Source organism: Poromitra crassiceps, assembly GCF_964638095.1.
Source record: "Poromitra crassiceps genome assembly, chromosome: 2".
In the NCBI taxonomy this organism is placed as follows: domain Eukaryota; kingdom Metazoa; phylum Chordata; class Actinopteri; order Beryciformes; family Melamphaidae; genus Poromitra; species Poromitra crassiceps.
The window spans coordinates 106,806,875-106,826,743 of NC_139624.1; the positions used below are offsets into that span (position 1 = coordinate 106,806,875).

General features: G+C 43.6%; 1 protein-coding gene across 1 annotated transcript in view; it reads right to left on the minus strand.

Annotated features, from left to right (window-relative positions):
* The window catches only part of LOC310772492 (cadherin-18), a gene marked incomplete at both ends in the record, with an annotated part of 175,127 nt that overhangs the window by 90,378 nt on the left and 64,880 nt on the right, over positions 1-19,869 (minus strand). Inside the window, one exon of the mRNA XM_083632312.1 lies at positions 2,218-2,385. Coding sequence (XP_083488438.1) covers positions 2,218-2,385 — 168 coding nt within the window. The remainder of the gene's footprint in view (positions 1-2,217; positions 2,386-19,869) is intronic.

Here is a 19,869-nt window from a genome sequence, read left to right on the forward strand (position 1 = left end):
GGAAGTCTATAACAACAATTCATTAGTGACAAATTAAATATTATGAGAGACTCTTTGTTCTGATCCAAGTGCAAATACTGAAATGTTCCTAGAGCTGCACCGAAAATACACTCCAAAAGATAATCTGCTTCTGTCTTTGTGCAAACATATAAAGAGATTGAGTTAAATTTGATACATCCTCAACATAATTGATAACACATTTCAAACCATTACAGCAATTGCAAAGGATAATGGGAAACTTAAGTCCTTAGTCAACACATTTGAACACTTTTACAAAACTGATATAGGCCTACAGTATATATAGGATATATACGGTAGATATCATATAGAGCGCTCTGGGGTCACTGGCGCCGGAACAAGGGGGACATGGGGACATTTTGTCCCCCTTAAAATTTGGTCCCCCTAATTTATTTTTTAATTTTTTTATCTGAGGGGGCAACTGCCCCTGGCGCTTAGAGCCCACTTTACACTGTTTACACAGCCTGTGATGCTTGTTAAAGCCGTGATCGTTGTGGGATTATTACACCTGAGACAGACAGACCCAGGGATCAAGTTACAGAGAGCCCACTTTACACTGTTTACACAGCCTGTGACACATAAGCCCTTTTCCCACATGCGCTTTGTACCGCAAAATGACCGGAACGTGGTCTAATGCCTGCAAGTGAGAAAGGCGCCGTGCCGGTATAAGCGCGACCCCGTCGTCCCCGACATTTCACCACTTTCGACCAAGTCAGAAGAGCGGTATGCTCTTAAGGGGACGCAAGTGGAAACGGGTGCAGTCATTTTCCGCGACAGCGGTCCTTCAATCATGGGCGAGGAGTAGCCTACACACGTTGCTTAATGTTCCAGCGGGCATAATCTAATCATTCACGCACATTAAAGCAAACTGGCGAAATGATCTTGTGATAGCCTAATAGGAGCAGTAGCCTATGTCAGCTTGCTGATTTCCGAAGGCAACCCCGGACACATCAAACGAAGCCAGTCTGCTTTCTCTACATACAAGCGTTGAGCAGCTTGCAAGCCTTTCTCGCTGTGTCTGTCTGTGGCTGCTGCTCTCGAGCAGACAGGGGAGGGGGTAAATCGGCTGTGTTTATTACGCTGGCGGCTTGACGCTGCTCTTAAGTCAAACGAGTGTGATTTATTGTGTGACAACTGACAAGCGAACTTATTTCGAGTTTTGCCGACCCCCCAAATAAGCTCCCCCTTCCCCCTGCCCCCCCAACATACAGGTAAATTCGCTGATAGATTCCCACATGCGCGAGCCGAAGTGTGAAGGGAAATGTCCGATATTGACTTACAGGTAATTTTCCGGTATGCATGTGGGAAAAGGGCTTTGTTAAAGCCGTGATCATTGTGGGATTATTACACCTGAGAGACGGACAGACCCGGACTCTGTACTCACTGTCATTGGCTGCTGCTATAATCGTATACGGATATTATTTTATTTTTGTGTTGAGATGACAAGTTTTGCACTGTGTTTCGAAGTGATAATAATAATAATAATAATAAGTTCAGTGTTTCTGCCTGTGTTGCTGTCTGTTGTAGTGTAATTATAAAATGACCTAAAGGGAGAGCATGTCACCAAGTGAGTGAGAAAAGGAAAAATACTGAATAATTACATCACTACAGTATAATCCTAATGTTAATTTAAAATGAGATATTCATCTAAATATGGCTAAAAATCATCCAAACGTCGATAAAAACGTCAATTTCTGGGGTTATGTAACACACGCTGTGGCGGCCATATTGGAGGTCTTCGGCTGTTGGCAAACAGTGACTGCGAACAGCTGATTGTGCAGCTGAACATACAACAGAATGTATTACACATGGCTCATTTCTGTGGTGTTTTTGACTGGGAACATCATCATTTCTTCACAGATTTGTCTGTGTTTACATTTTAAATCATGCCAGCTTGGTAGCTACATGTAGTAAACCAGCTGAACTATACACATTTGTGCACTATCTAAATGCATACATAGGCCATACATCAGATCAGCATCAAATCACCTCCGTCGGATTATTCACTTCTACTTATTTTATCTGATTTGACAATCACACCACAACAATCCTTTTCACAGCATCCCACTATTTTACAGTATCTTTGTATTTTCTAGCCTGGTTGTTCTGAACATCATGTATTGGAAATAATGGCTGCCACTATTTCCAGTGCTAGGCCACTGTAAAACCCCTAAAGAGATGTTAAGATAGTATCCATACTTTGGGGGAACTTGGGAGGGTTGTCGTTGACATCTGTCAGAGTGATGTTGATGGTGGTGGAGCCGGAGAGGCCTCCAACCTGGCCGGCCATGTCTTTGGCTTGGATGACCACAGCGTAGTGTTCTCTGGCTTCCCGGTCCATGTTAGCTAAGGCAGTCCTGATGATTCCTGCATGGGTGGAGGAAAAACGGTCCATGTTAGCTAAGGCAGTCCTGATGATTCCTGCATGGGTGGAGGAAAAACGGTCCATGTTAGCTAAGGCAGTCCTGATGATTCCTGCATGGGTGGAGGAAAAACGGTCCATGTTAGCTAAGGCAGTCCTGATGATTCCTGCATGGGTGGAGGAAAAACGGTCCATGTTAGCTAAGGCAGTCCTGATGATTCCTGCATGGGTGGAGGAAAAACGGCCCATGTTAGCAAAGGCAGTCCTGATGATGATTCCAATTAGCCTGCACACTACAGCTAAAACACGACTGGTGCCTCAAATGGACAGCCCGCTCTTCAACACAAACGCTCTGTCCAAACATACTGTATCTGTTTCCAACCAAGCCACCACACTGTTGTTGATCACTGGAGCCCCTACGGCTGAAGGAGTGAGTCAGCAGTCAGATGGTCAGTGTCATGATGAAGTGAGGAGTCAGCAGTCAGACGGTCAGTGTCATGATGAAAGAGTGAGGAGTCAGCAGTCAGATGGTCAGTGTCATGATGAAAGAGTGAGGAGTCAGCAGTCAGACGGTCAGTGTCATGATGAAAGAGTGAGGAGTCAGCAGTCAGAGATGGTCAGTGTCATGATGAAAGAGTGAGGAGTCAGCAGTCAGAGATGGTCAGTGTCATGATGAAAGAGTGAGGAGTCAGCAGTCAGATGGTCAGTGTCATGATGAAGTGAGGAGTCAGCAGTCAGATGGTCAGTGTCATGATGAAAGAGTGAGGAGTCAGCAGTCAGACGGTCAGTGTCATGATGAAAGAGTGAGGAGTCAGCAGTCAGACGGTCAGTGTCATGATGAAGTGAGGAGTCAGCAGTCAGACGGTCAGTGTCATGATGAAAGAGTGAGGAGTCAGCAGTCAGATGGTCAGTGTCATGATGAAAGAGTGAGGAGTCAGCAGTCAGATGGTCAGTGTCATGACGAAAGAGTGAGGAGTCAGCAGTCAGATGGTCAGTGTCATGATGAAGTGAGGAGTCAGCAGTCAGATGGTCAGTGTCATGATGAAAGAGTGAGGAGTCAGCAGTCAGACGGTCAGTGTCATGATGAAAGAGTGAGGAGTCAGCAGTCAGACGGTCAGTGTCATGATGAAAGAGTGAGGAGTCAGCAGTCAGAGATGGTCAGTGTCATGATGAAAGAGTGAGGAGTCAGCAGTCAGATGGTCAGTGTCATGATGAAAGAGTGAGGAGTCAGCAGTCAGATGGTCAGTGTCATGATGAAAGAGTGAGGAGTCAGCAGTCAGATGGTCAGTGTCATGATGAAAGAGTGAGGAGTCAGCAGTCAGATGGTCAGTGTCATGATGAAAGAGTGAGGAGTCAGCAGTCAGAGATGGTCAGTGTCATGATGAAAGAGTGAGGAGTCAGCAGTCAGAGATGGTCAGTGTCATGATGAAAGAGTGAGGAGTCAGCAGTCAGAGATGGTCAGTGTCATGATGAAAGAGTGAGGAGTCAGCAGTCAGATGGTCAGTGTCATGATGAAAGAGTGAGGAGTCAGCAGTCAGATGGTCAGTGTCATGATGAAAGAGTGAGGAGTCAGCAGTCAGAGATGGTCAGTGTCATGATGAAAGAGTGAGGAGTCAGCAGTCAGATGGTCAGTGTCATGATGAAAGAGTGAGGAGTCAGCAGTCAGATGGTCAGTGTCATGATGAAAGAGTGAGGAGTCAGCAGTCAGATGGTCAGTGTCATGATGAAGTGAGGAGTCAGCAGTCAGATGGTCAGTGTCATGATGAAGTGAGGAGTCAGCAGTCAGATGGTCAGTGTCATGATGAAGGAGTGAGGAGTCAGCAGTGAGACAGTCAGTGTTATGATGGTATAAAACAGTCAACAAAATAGGTTTTTCAAAAATTGTGATTAACTCATTGAGTGCCAGCCACTTTTGGAGAACGGACGCTCCCAGTGCCAGAGTTTCAGAGCGTTTTCATTGATTTCTCGAGGCCCACAGAATATTGTGTGATATTACTATGTAAACACAGAACATGCCCAAAGAACGATGAGACTCTCTTCTATCATCAGCAAAAAAAAGTTTATTGATATCATTTTCCGTTCTTTAGTTATGAGCCGGAAAAGATAGGTTGATTTCACCAAAAAGAGACGTTTCAAATTAGAAGCTGAGATAATTAGCCTTTTGTGAAATTAAGCATTTCAAGCACATGACTGACTCTGAAGCTAATATTTTCTGATGTAGTGACACCCCAAAAATAATTTCCTTCAATAAAACAGTGAAAACAAAGGAATTTTGTTTGGCAAAATAATATTTTTTAGCTGCAATCAGCAGTGCTGGCCCCTGCGTGCGCTGCTGGTTGCAGCTTCTTGCTGGTCTTGATTTACTGCTGGTGGGCATCAGATATTCTAGCTTGTGTTTGGCAATCCTGTCCTGCTGTCTGGGTCTGTCTGGGTCGGTGTTGTATGCTGCCCTGCGTGCCCCACCCCGCTCAACTGCAAACCCCACCTACGTGGGTGTGTCTCTGGTGGCTCTCTGCTGCCTTTGCTCTGGACTGAAAAGTGCGCTACATCCAGCTTTTTTACAGCGTTCCGCGTGTATTTGTCACCGGCTCCCATCGCTTCTAGTTGAGAATAATAACAACTCCACAACTAATCATGCGGATGGGCTATCGCAGCGGACACGGAGGGGCTCAATTGTGGCAGCAGGCACAGCTAACGTTATGCTTCATGCATATCGATGCATACCGATGCGATTTCCGTTTCCCCATGACTTCTTCTCTGTTTTTTCCTCGACTTTCTCTAATCTGGAGAGCACTGTCGCCACCTAATGGGTCCGTAAAATAGCTTTTACACATTCAACATCCACCATACTTTCACAGGAGATGGATCAGGCTTTGATCCACGTCCCACCGTCAAAAAACGCAATTGACGACAATCGTCGTCATTGGCACTCTACGTTAGTATTTGAATTGAGGACGATTGTCGTCATTGGCACTCAATGAGTTAAAGGCCCATTCCGTCGGTTCTGGCGAGAAATAAATGTGCACAAAGTGTTTTTTATTGGCAATGAGTGAATGCGCCTTGACGTAACTTAAAAATGGCGACCAGGGGCGTTTCTCTCCGACCAGCCGTTCAGAAGATACATGGAAATACCGCAGTTTCGAAGGGGTTAGCATTTCCCGCGACAGCTAGAGGATGTGATGTCTCGCGCGTTCACAAGCCTCCCTCTTGTCCTGGCTCCGGCGTAAACGAAGAAGACGGCTAACAGGAAATGGCTAACGTTACGTTCGTCGCTAGCTGCTAGCAAAATGAAACAACACACTCCAGAAAAAGTCCACACTAAATAAATAAATAAATATTTATCTAATGAAGCCCGTCTGGCCAGACAGCAGCAATGTGATCGACATCGGGGGGAAACTAGAGTCAGGACTGTGTTTTCGGTTCATGAAGGAAACTTGCTGCTTGTAGCTACTGTAATGTGGTTTTGACCAGATAACGTTAGCTGCTTGCTAATGGATTTTCAAGATTCAAGATTTTTACTGTCACTCCGTAGTACAAGTATCTGACCACCAGGTCAGAAACTCTGCTAACATTACCGTCTTGTGTGAAGTAATGCAACCCTAACGTTACTACCGTTATGCTTATGGTCATGGAACATTATTGTTTGACTGCAGTTAGCTGCAGTGGTGAGTGCCTATTAGAACCATAACGTTAGCTTGATGCTATACGTGGCTAACTAATAGATTTAGCTATATTTATAGAAATTACCACCAGCCCCACTAATAACGTTACTGTCTTGTGTTGATAATGAATCTAATATATAAAAATATGCCTAACGTTAGCCTACTGTCTGTTATGCTTACGGTACATTGTTTGACTGGTTCCTCTGAAGAAGTGTGGTTTCACAGAGGGGGAAGATGGGCACTGTGACCCCATCCGGGGCAGATCAACATTGACTGTTGTGTTGTTTTTAGCTTAGCTTCTAGCTATTAGCTAAATAATTATATTTACAACCATAATGAACCGTGATCTGACAGAAAAAGTGTCATTTAGAGAGCGTGTGCAGCATGCCCCGCACTCGCCGCAGGCTCTCGTTATAGCCTGTTTGAGGAGACTACTCGGAGCTCAAAATCTTCCGTGGGCATCCGAATGAAGCCAAACATATTTCGGTGAGTAAAACATCATATTTTAAGATGGAAATGAGGACCGTGGTGTAAAAAACCGAAATTCTCCTTTAACTCATTCATGGCCAGTTTAGGACTGCCAATATTTAGCACAGGCCAAAGATTTTCATAATTGTTGGTCATCTTTCAAGACCCACAGTAAATTATCTATTAGCACCAAAGTGATTTGCAATACCTCAAAATGAAGATGTACGTCTCTGGGTTCACCAGGAAAAAAAAGTGAGCTTTTAGCATGTTCTGTACTCTACTTATAGCCATTTATATACACCCTGTTTTCACCAAAAAGGTCTCTCTGAGAAGACAAACAGGAGAAAAGGCCATTTTTGTAAAAGACACAATCTCAGGCAGAACTCGCTCTCAATTCTTTTATTTTGAACTGTATTGACATCAGACATGTAAATATTATTCGTTATGACACAAATGACAAAAAAAATAATATATATATATATATATATATATATATATATACATGAAGTGCTTTTTTTACATTCAACAATACAGTTTACTCAGTGTGAGTGAGTGTGCAGACAGACACACAGACAGACAGACAGACAGACAGACAGACAGACAGACACACAGACACACACACACACACACACACACACACACACACAGAGAGAGTTCTGTCCACAGCTGCTGCTGGATCGCACCTCTTCCCAGGGAACACTACTGATCGCCCCGCAAATTAGCATAGGAGGGGAACACGAAACTGGTCTGAGATCAGCGTCTAGCCTCCTCTGCCTCTGCATCGTTTTCCTCCTCTCGTTCTGGCTGGGACGAATGCTGCGACACAGGAACGGGGTCGGCTTGGCTTTGGGACCAGGCGCTGGAACCGGATCGATCATGTTGGTTTGACTAGCGCGAACAACTCAATCCAGGTTCGCCCTGCAGCAGAGGCGACCAGCGCAGCGCGCCGAGGGGTGTTTCAATGGCGTTTCTCCTCTATGCAACAGGCAGCGTTTCTCCGTTTTCTCCTCCTCTTCCATTTCGAAACAACAGCTGCGGTATGTGTTTGATAACGTGTTGTCGGCTTGTCTTTGAGGCTAGGGACCTGATAACATGTCACAGGCTGGGCAAATCTTTGAACTACGCGCTGTACTAATAAAAACAAAAACACGTCAAACACGTCTTTGGCGTGGATGGCTATTCCTGATAACACGTCAAAGACGTCTTTGGCGGTGAATGAGTTAACTGGTGTATTCAGAGCAAATAGGGAGATATAGAGCATTATCATCATGCTATATCTCCCTCTTTGCTCTGAATGAGTGAGAAAAGGAGAAAATACTGAATAATTACATCACAACAGTATCTTAATGTTAATTTAAAATGTTATATTCCTCTAAATATGGCAAAAAAAACGTCAATTTTTTTTCCACCGAGAGTCCCTTCCTCCCAGCACCCCCTGCTTAAAGTGACTTCCAGCGGCCCTGCATACAGGCATAATTGTGCACAGATAATATTAAGCTGATTATTCCAGTAGTATGCGAGATAGCTGCAGACAGAGATACAGTAGACACACTCACACACGCGCACGCACGTGAACACACACACACACACACACACACACACACCACACACGACCGAACGCATGGTCCCCTCCAGGCTTCGCCAGGCGGAGATAATAAAAATGAAAGAAGATGGAAACTGAGAAAGTTTAAGGTTAAAACAGCAGTAGGCAAGGGAATTCAATATTAAGATTGATGGTTTCAGACATTTCTTTGCTTGAATAGGAATGGATGATCACTTAATTAATTATAACTAGAAATGATAAAAATACCCATTATAAAATATCAAAATATTCAGTGGCATGAAAACATGGCAGGAATAGACTGGAAAAAACTAAAATAAATAATCATCATGCTTTTCTGATGGACAGGAAAGCAGATCCCTGTTGAAAGATGCCAATACACCCTTACTGGCCATGTTTACGTGCATCGATTATGAGATTATAATGTGATTAAGGAAATAATCTGAGTAAGGCAGAGCCGATGTGAACACCACACTCTGAGATTACTCGCTCTAGACTAGGTATAATTGCAGTAACATACTGTATATAGTAGCCTATTGCAATATTAATCGCATTAAGAGACACCGTCATGTATCTTTGTCAAATTGTTTTAGCTGTGGCCAAGTTGCACGTGTCCAGCTCATCATGTTATGTATAAGGAGATTCTTACCATTATCTGCCTTCCCTTTTGTTTACTAAACCACTATAGTCATCTGATGGTGACAGGCCAGCCTATTCAGCAATGTGGTGCTTATTTTAAAAGCACTGTGGTACCTTGATTGAATCTTGTACAACCAGCATGCTCTGTCTTGTCCACAAACGTCTTTACAGTGTCTTTGTGCACATCCCACTGGTTAACTATAACTTGGTATTCTGCACAGCTTCCTATAGTCTATACCGGTGAATTGCTGCTCTTATGTTGAGGCATACAGGATCATTGACGATGACATCCTGGTGATGCATCGGACGTAGAAGTTCGCCCAAATCCATTCTAAACTTCTCCACACTCTACATCACTGAACTCCCTCAGGACTGCCCACTCCATGACTCAGTTCGCAGTCCCTATAGGCGGAGATCTCAATTGTCTGGGAGGCGGGACTAGCCCGCTCCTACCAATCCTCATTCCTTATGTCTGGGAGGCGGGACTAGCCTGCTCCTACCAATCCTCATTCGTCGTTCAGCTCTCGGGGTTGCTGCGGTTGCTTCAGTTTCATGACTCATCTCAGTCTTTCTACAGCAACAGGTTTCCCAAAAGTAGTGCTTGAAGCACGCCATTTTGTAATTGAAACAGAGACAGGGCTACAGCTTTGACAAACAATATAATGTGCTGGTGCTTAATCATGGCTGTCATTGTTTTGGTAAGATTTGATTGTGGCGGGATGAAGTCAAAGAAGTTCAGTCATGTAAATGTGGATTATTGTGATGTGTCGTCAGTTTGTGCAATCATAAACTGCTTAATCATAAAATGTCGATTTTGCCTAAATTTTTATATTTATTTCAAAATCTCCCTACCATACCACCACAGTCATTCTTTAAAAAGGTACAGAGTCTGTTGTCTTCCTTTATTTGGAACAGTAAATCTCCAAGAGTTCGGATCTCAGTGTTGTATTTACCATATGAAACTGGTGGCTTGAAGTTTCCCAATTTTTATTATTATTTTTTGTCAGCTCAACTTACTCAGATAAAACAGTGGTTTGTAAACACTACATGTTCATGGAAAAGAATAGAATCCTTAAATATTTGTCCATACAATTTGGAACACCTACCATACATTGATTTCAGAGATGTGGCCAAAATCACTAAGAATCCTGTTATATTAAATAGTTTACGTATTTGGAAAGTGTCCCATAAGTTGTTAGGTTACACCAATCCTCTTTCTCCCTGTTCTCCACTCTGGAAAAATCCAAGCCTCTTGTGTTGTAAAGATGATACGTTCAAACCTTGGTTTGATAAAGGTATAAGGGAAATTCTTCATCTGTTTGAAAATGGGGCTTTCCTTTCATTCTCTCAAATCCAACATAAATATGGAGTTCCTTCTTCCCATTTATTTAGATTTTTTTCAAATAAGAAATGTAGTAAATACAGAGCAGGGTTCTCTCCAAGAACCCAAACCATCAGAAATTGATATATTATAATAATAATAATAATAATAATTATAATTATAATTGATATGTTATATTAAATAATAAGGAAAAGAACAAGAAAAAAGTTATATCAAGGATCTACAACGCTCTTATTGGAAGTCTAACGGTAAATACAAACAATGTAAGACAGAAGTGGGAACAAGATCTCCATATTGAAATACAGCAGGAGGATTGGTCGTATATTTGTACGAAAGTTCATAAATGTTCCTACAACCTAAGACATAAGTTAGCTTTATTTAAGATGGTACATGGGTGTATTATATGTAATGGTAAATTATTGATCAAGTGTGTATTGATTGATTAATTATTAATTATGGCCCTTCTAAGATGTATTTTGTGAACTGTGTTTTTCAGCAATGCAGAAGATGTAAGTTTCTGTGAGAACATATGTCTTGTTTTGGGAAGTGTCTATGGGAATAGAGGTTCCTGTGGGAACCTGTGTCTTGTTGTGACTATAGACTGGATTTGTTATGTATTCCAGTGAACATCAGATTAGCTACATGGATGAATGGAAAGAACTGCCCCTCCACGAGAAGAGGGCGGGCATCGATAGTTTCAGTATATGATGTGAAGTAAACAATAATGCGGGGCTCTGGCATTGTCAAATGTAGACAAGAGGAGACCTCCGTGCACGGAGACATGATTGTGGAAATAAAGAAAACCTCCTATGAATATTTAAAACGGATATTTCATTATTGATCAATCGGCAGAGCATTGCAGTTGGATTTTTCCTCCACAACTTGGGGGCTCGGTCCGGGATCTCACGACTGGGATGCGGACCTCTGGCATGTCGACTGGTGATAACCTCCTGTCAAAGTTGGACCTGAAAGCTCGATTAATGCTAAGAGAGCAGGAGTCGACATGCGGAGGAATGTAGCCCAGCGCTGTGATCTGCGGAACCTGGTGAGGCAAATACACACTGAATGCAATGTTGATTGATCGGTTTTATGTCAAATTGAGTAGCTGTGAAATTTAGAATAATGTTATACAATTGGTTCTAAAAATAGACAATTGTAACTACTGTTAAAAGCTGCAGGTCTGGGGGATTGTGAAGTGGAGAACGGATGTAACTTCTGCCTGGGCAATCTTTTGCCTTTGAGGGGAGTGCGGGGTCCTGGGGATGCCCGCGTGAGATAATATTAGATAAAACTCACTATCGCCGTTATCGGATATACTCACTGCCGAGAGGGTGAGGCGTTGCGTTAGGAAAACGGATGTAACTTCTGCCTGGGAAATCTTTTGCCTTTGAGGGGAGTGCGATGTGTCCTGGGGATGCTCGCGTGAGATAATATTAGATAAAACTCACTATTGCCGTAGCTTAGAGCGCACGCGTAAGGGAGCTTACTAGAGCCGACTCATATTTGGGCAAGATTTAGAGAAGAAAAAATCGGCCTGTTTGTCGACGGGCAAACAGTAAAGACGCAGGTTGAAAGGTACACTTGGCGTCGACGTAAGTTGAAAGGTATACTTAGCGTCTAAAAACTGCAGTAAGTGGAAAAAAAACACATACCCGGACCTGGGTTTTGCGAAAGGAGGTATAAATTATATGTGGATATAATAGAAGGGATATAATTACAAAGTCAAAGCATTGGGAAAATTCTTACCATTCATTTGCAAAAAGAGAAAAAAGAAAAGTTGTTTTCAAAAGGTCTCTTTCCTTTGAACAAAAAAAAAAAAAAAAAAAGGGGAGAGTGTGGGTGAAACTGAGCAGTGAGGCTCATTGAGGAAGAAAAAAATGAGAAAAATGAATGGGAAATCACTGAGATATGAATGAGAAATTTCTGAATGAGAAAAATGAGAGGAAGAAAAATCACAAAGTTCACAAACTAAACTTTTTGTTGTGGGGCTAAACGTTCAAATTGAACTTTTTGTTTTGGGATACAAGCGTTAAACAGGGGCTAAACGTTCAAATTCAACTTTTTATTTTGGGGCTTAAACGTTCATATGTGTGTAGATAAGCCGGCCGGCAGGGGACAAACAGGGTTGTTTATTTTGTTATGTGAATCCACAGTGTGTTTTTATTTTAACCCATACTTGCCTACAAAAGAGGGATTGGTTGTTATTTTGTTTTTATTGGTAATATCATAAGGTATTGGTTTTGATTTCGCACACACAAACAAAACCACAGCTGTTTAGAGAAAGCTCACGAGGAGCTATGGGTTTGTATAAATATGGGTTTGTGTAAATACACACCAGGGAAAGCACATTTGTCTCAAGCAGACCTACACGCCACATTTAGAGGGAAATATAGACTGTATAAAAGTTATGGTCTAGGTGGTTTTGAAGAACCACAGAAAAACAACAGCAACACATTTATGAAGGGGAAAAGAAAGTATGTCTGCCAGAAGCAATACATACGGCCATACATATCATTTATTATGTGAGGAGTTTAATCTTTCGCTAGTGTCTCTTAATGTGTCTTAAAAGGTCTCAACCTGGAAATTGACCCGTGCCTCACCACCACCATGTAGCAGACTGAGAGTCAGCGCCAGGCTCAACTACACTGAAGACCACCAGCGGTCCAGGCTCCAGCCAGACGATCAACACTCCGGGCAGGCTTCAGCCAGGGAACCGGCAGCAGAATCCGTACCAGCAGCCACCAGCCCTGAACACCGCAGCTAGCGGCCAGCAATGGGAGAGAGTAAAATCTCTCCCTCCCGTGTAAGTGTTTCACCACACCGGTGTGACGGCTACAGAAATGCATATGAGTGGTTTGCTTGCTGTAAAAGAATATATGACTGCCGTGGAGTTTTCGATTCATAGGCTTGGCCCGGAGGTTGACGCCACCTGGACAGTAACAGCGGAGAGGACTCAACGAAGCGAATCAAGACGGAGCGGAGAGGGTGTGAGGCGCTGGTCAATAGCAGGCGAGAGACTGACACGGCCGGAGACGCAAGCCAGTTGAGGGTGGAGGAGTTCACAGCAGAACTTCCTCCAAAGACACCAATTATGAGCAGATAAGTAATGACACACATGAACATTTGCATGTTACAGCTGTTTGACAAACCATTGTTTTAGTAAGAGAATCACACACTGTATACATTATGTACATGCAATGCACACAGAGCAAAAGTACTTTTTTGCATTAGTACAGTATTGTTTAATAGAAGTTATGTTTTTTTTTAGGAAAAGTGAGTGTTTAGCCTAGAAAACCCTTATTGCCAAGCGAAAAGGTAAATGTTTGTGAACACACTGAGATTTCTCTTCCCCCCCGCTTCTCAGCCTGAAGCCTTGAAACCTGCAGCACCCTCCAGATAACCACAGTGCATAGCGCACACACATTTTCCCAAGAGGACTGAGAGAGAGGCAGAGACAAGTTAAAGGGTGTCTCTCTCTAAAAAATAAGTATATAGAAAAACTGCTAAATTAATTGACACATGCGTTATATAACGCATCTGTCAAAGGGGGTAAGCAGCTTTTGTTTTTGTGTCTGCTTTTTGTTTTGTTTTTAAGTTTTTGTTGTTGTTTTGTATGTGTTTGTGTGCCTGTGTGACTGAGACAATCAGATTGGACAAGCAGACTGAGATAAGCAGATTGGACAATCACCATGGGACGATCTCCAATGCCAGATGCTGAGATCCAGCCTCCCACATTCTCCACCAGCGCAATTAGCTTAGGCTTTCCACACACACACACACATGCGTGAGCTGGACCACAGACGGTTTCCCCATGACGAATCGGATGCAGAGAGTCGTACTTTGCGTGGTTTGTGTAAAAACTGTGATCATGTGTATTAAAAAAGCGTTTTGGAGTCATGGGAGACAGGGGAGTGTGAACACAGTGTGAATGAGTGATGTTTGACGGTGAAAGGTGTGTGATCGTTGAAGGCAATGTTATTGTACACCAGTTAGACAGGAGAAAGGGGACTCCAGTGTGACTGGAGAGCGGAGAGGAGGACAAAGACTTGAGACATGACTTGGACTTGTAAAATAGACTAGAGTGACCATTTGCATCAAAATTGGGTCGTGGGTTCAATTTCCCAGCCTCTGAGTGGGCTGCATGCCAAAGTGCACTTGGTGTGTAGCCTATGTCTGCCAGAGGTTTGGAAATCGTCAACAATTGTAGTAAGAAACCCGAAAAAAAAGAAAAAAGAAAAAAGAAAAAACATTTGTAGCCTGTGAGAATGTTTTTGTATGAAATGTGAATAGCGGCTTGCTGATATGAGTGGATAGTGGAGGACGAAGTGGGAGGCGGGCCAAAACGATTTAGTGACTTCGACTACCAGGATCCAACACCAGTGAACAGGAGCCAATTACCAGAAATGTGTAAACTGTGTTTTTAAGAAGAAAAAAATATGCCAAAAAGTGTGGAAAAATAAAAAAGGCCATTGACCTCTGACACACTTCGTTTATGATATGAAATCTTGGGTAAATAATCATGCTTAATTTGATATTTAGCATCGCCAAGAGTTTGATTTGAGCAAATGATACATTGTAACATAAGTATGGATTAAGTATTAAGTAAGTAACCGAAATGAAGGACTTATTAATTGTGATTGTGAACACATAGGGAAATTTTAATCTATATAGATGTGTGAGATGATACATTTTTTCTAACAAGTTAAGGATAATAGTTATGTTAGTTTTCTTTGACTGTGTTTGAACTTATAGTTTGTTATCAATAATTTATTTTTAATATTGATAATAATGATTTATTCTTATCAAAAGTGTGGAATTGTAATGGTAAATTATTGATCAAGTGTGTATTGATTGATTAATTATTAATTATGGCCCTTCTAAGATGTATTTTGTGAACTGTGTTTTTCAGCAATGCAGAAGATGTAAGTTTCTGTGAGAACATATGTCTTGTTTTGGGAAGTGTCTATGGGAATAGAGGTTCCTGTGGGAACCTGTGTCTTGTTGTGACTATAGACTGGATTTGTTATGTATTCCAGTGAACATCAGATTAGCTACATGGATGAATGGAAAGAACTGCCCCTCCACGAGAAGAGGGCGGGCATCGATAGTTTCAGTATATGATGTGAAGTAAACAATAATGCGGGGCTCTGGCATTGTCAAATGTAGACAAGAGGAGACCTCCGTGCACGGAGACATGATTGTGGAAATAAAGAAAACCTCCTATGAATATTTAAAACGGATATTTCATTATTGATCAATCGGCAGAGCATTGCAGTTGGATTTTTCCTCCACAACTTGCCATGGGGAAACCGTCTGTGGTCCAGCTCACGCATGTGTGTGTGTGTGTTGAATTGTGTCTTGGTTCCAATGTGTCAGAGAATGTGTTTTCCTGCTACCAGAATGTACAAGGAGCCAAGGGAAGAGGTTGAGTGGATTCCACCTTATTTTGAGGTAATGAATATATATATATATATATATATAATATATATATATAAATAATATATATATAAAATCCCCAGATTTATATATATATATATATATATATATATATATATATATATATATATATATATATATATATATATATCTGACTATGGACTTACCCGCAATAGTTGCATGTACATTCTCAATGTTTTCCCCCACACACACAAAAATTGCGAGGTATACACTCCAGTATCACACTCGACTTAAAAGACTAGCATCATAAAACTGCTATTGTATTGTGGAGTGTGCAATCATCTAAACACCTTAAACACAGCTGCTGTCTCAACCTTTTTCCCCACCAAAATGTGCGATGTACACTCCAGTATCACACTCGACTTACTGTAAAAGACTAACATCATAAAACTGTGATTCGCCCAGTCCCTGGTTGTCAAGGTTAGCCTTTCTCCACTTTTCATTAAATTTCAAATGACTATGCAACCTTGGGGCAGGGCAGAATGCAACTTTCTAAGGCACCCATTCAATCATGTTTATTACTACAATAACACAGAAAACACAGCCATGAACTTTCACTACACTAACCTAGTGATATATGGCTGCAATGGCTGCACCCCGGCCCACTATGGAATAACGTACAGGTAAATTGTAACACCAAAAGATAGGCACTGCAGTACTGTACTTTCTTCCCGTGTTGCTGCAGTGTATGATTCACTGAATATAATAGGTCCCTGTCTTGCACATATCGTCGCTGTCGTTGTATGCCCATTTTAATTTTTTGTCATAAATCAATGCCATTGGTCACCCTTCACGTTTGTCTGTGGGTTTTACAAAATGTAACCAGTATAAAAGCATTAAAATGATCTTGTGACTGTCTCATAACTCTATTCACCCACAAACTGTCCCTCAAACCTTGAAGCCCCTGCCTCCGTCTCAAGGCCCCCAGGAAGGAGGAAAAATACCCAGAAAGCAGACACAGTAAACCAGAACCAAACGATGCCATTTATTTCTGACTTCTTTGTTTATTTCTGGCTTCGTCTGACATAAATAGATGAATAAAATGTTTTCAAATTATCCCTAGGCTGCGAACTCATTTAAACTATGCAGAGCGAAGTGGTTTCTGACGAGACTAATGTTAGCGTTAGTGAGAGGCTGTGTTCCCCGTAGACGAAATGATAATCCTGTAACACCATTTGAGCTTATTCAGCTAAGATATTAATAATGTAATGAAACATCCAGCGAGCAACCATAATGAAGACATTGTGCCAACTCTGACGACGTGGTGTTCAGTTATTTTAAGAACACCGTTTTTTTGTTCATTTCCTGAAAAGTTGCAGTTTTGGAGATACAAGGTTTCCACACGACAGCGACGATATTCTTGAATCTTTGTGTGCGCCGTGCAGTGTTTATATTTGTCCAGCCGTCCATCCGCCCGTCCGTCTCTCTCTAGAGAGACAATGTAATGTGTGTATTTGTGCTACAGGGATAATTCGCCATATTAGCTCCAAAAACCACGTAACCACATGGTGCCTGATTCGATATGTGCTGCCTGTTACCTCAGGTTTCATTGTAAATCCCTCTTTTCCCCAGAGCCAAGACCCTCGGGCAACCATTGAACTCATGTTCTGGTGAACTTGTGAACCCTGCAACAATAAACAACAACTGACCGGGAACGGCGAGATCCAGGAAGCGATGGAAAGGCGTTGATCAAAGGGGAAAAAGGACTTTGCTGCTGTTGCCCCATGTGTTTGTTATTGGAAATCACAGGGATCTTTGATAAGAAAAGATTAAGAGCATGTATCAAGGAATCACTAAGGCATCACTGAAGGCTGGTGAATGTCTCAGTTTGAAGTGCAATTCTTCCAGTGTTTGGTTGTTTACTTTTAGAAATGATCAAAATAATTTGGGAAGAGAATCATAACGCATCCAATTGAGTTACATTACATTCTTTGTTTGCTGATTTCCCTGGTGTTGGAGTAGAAGAAGCCAAGAAAATTCTATGAATAATATTTGTTTTGTGGTACCTTAGTGGACATTTGCAATGAAATACAGTGAATATTAATAAATTAGCGTAAATATTGCAAATGGAGATCACAACCCCCACAACCCCCAAGTCTGACAGAACTGGCAGAGGCTTAAAAAAACATCTTTCTGGTAGGAAGGGGCGGAGGATCCGATTGGTTTTTATTGATGTAACGCCCAGGCAGTGCCTGGCTACACCTGTGAATAATTCTGGCACTTAAGACAGCCCAAATCCCGTTTGCGCTGGCATTTTGGGGGCGCGGATGATTTGGCATGGCTCTAATTTGCACCTGCGGCATGTGCCGTGAACGTTTTCGCATCCCCACCAGGGATTGCATCCCCAACATATTTCGGGGCTGTTTTAACTTAGAAATCAGGGAGGTCACCTCTACCCAGACAATTATATCACTTTTAAACAGCTACATTTCTGTATAAATCATTACAATATGTTCCCGTGAGGTGGGGATGCGTTTAGCTGCTGCCGGGCGGGGGTGCAAAACTCGGCATAACACCTGGACAAATGCGCAAGGCAGATCACTATCTTCCATGCCTTAAGGCACGCGCAAACAGGTGCACAAGCGCAAATAGGGGATATCACCTGTACCAAAATAGGGCCCAGTGAGTTTTGGCCTGTCAGATGTGACTGGGGAGCGCATTCCAGAGGGAGGGGGCGGCTGCAGCAAGGCCCTGTCAGAGGCCCCCCTGTCACAGCTTTAGCAAAGAGATACCTGTGATGCTTGTCAAAGTGGATATAAATTGTATGATCATATTCAGCCAGACAGTGAGATGGAGATTTACAATGGTGAGCAAAAAAAAAAAAGAGAAAAAAAGGAAAAATAATTTAACTACTGGGGGGCCAGGCCCCCATTAACTCCGCCCATGGAGTGGGGTGTAATCAAGTGAGGTCTCAGACCATAGTTCAAGCAGAAGGCCACTCACGCGTAATCCGATCTCAACGTGGTCAAAAAATCCTAGTATGACGTCTGCTATGACGTCAAACATGACGTCAGTTAATCCTCATATATATAGCAAGGGTTCTACGTCACCTCTCTCTCTCTGGCCGATCATAGCAGCAGCAGCCCACGGCAGTCCATCTCCCTTGAAGCCGGCCTCCGAAGCGTTGTTTTGCTCCACATCTGCAGACCGAATCAGCATCCTCAAGCCTTCTCCACCCGTGGATATTCACCGCAGATTTCAACGCTCCCCACTCCATCCCGGTATGTCGAGTTCCGAGCCAGGGCTGTCCACGGACAGCGACGACAGCTTAGACATCGCTTCCCTGTTCCAGACCGGCCACGGAGCGTACCTGCTTTCCAAGTCTTCTGATGAAGACGCCGGCGAAGTGGCTGGACCTCAGGCTGCACAGGCTGCTAGCATAGCCCCAACGAGAAGGCCCAGCACGCGTTCCCGTGGCACGGGGCGCGCCACTGCGACGGCCCGTGGACGCCCAAGTACGCGTGCGAGCGTGCCGGAAGGAGAGGCCGCTCGGCGCGGACGCGCGAGAGGCCGCGGGCGAACACCAGCAGCCGCCCCGAGAGCCGGGAGCCGCCGGGGAAACGCAGGCCGCGGGGCCGCCGCGAGACGCCTCGTCCCTCCCGGTCGCACTGACCTCCAGGCCGCCGCCCCGGAAGCGGAAGCGGCCCCATCCGTAGCTCCGCCGAGCCGACAGGGGTCGTCAAGAGCCATCCTGCTGTCTCTGCTAGATGCAAGCAGAGCAGTAGAAGCCCGTCTGAGCGCCCTGGAAACCCCGGCGCAGCAGCCGATCCTACCCCCGCCCATGCAGCAAGCTGATATGCTCCCCGCCACCACCCAACCAGCCCAGATGAACACTCTGGCGTCCGCTTTGCCTGCCAGCCCATTCGGTATGTCTTTTGTTTCTCCCTGTGCTGATATTTCGCCCAGGCTAAGGTCCGAGATTTTAAAGGGCAGAGACATCAATTTAGTTAGCATACTCCTGCCATCTCCCGAGTGTAAAAGGAAGGCTACGGGTGACCCAGATGGCCCTGTTTATTTAAAGTCGTCCGACCCCCGCCTGCCCAAAGACCTGTCCTTATGTGACTTCCTGAACACGTTCGGCGTCTACCGTGACGTGATCTGTGAAGTGTATCCAGAGCGCCGCCATGAGCTAGACAAATATCTAGCGCTAATAGTGGATCTCTACTCCAGCCACGGTAAACTATTTTACCAATATCATAAAGCGTTCTCTGCTAAAGCCGCCCTGATGATCACTCGGGCAAATAGGCGGCTCGACTGGTCCGTCATGGACATGCAAATATTCATGAAGCTGGTTAGCGGGCGGCCGGCGAACACCTGCTACTCATGCGGCGAACCGGGGCACTCCGCACAATTCTGCCCA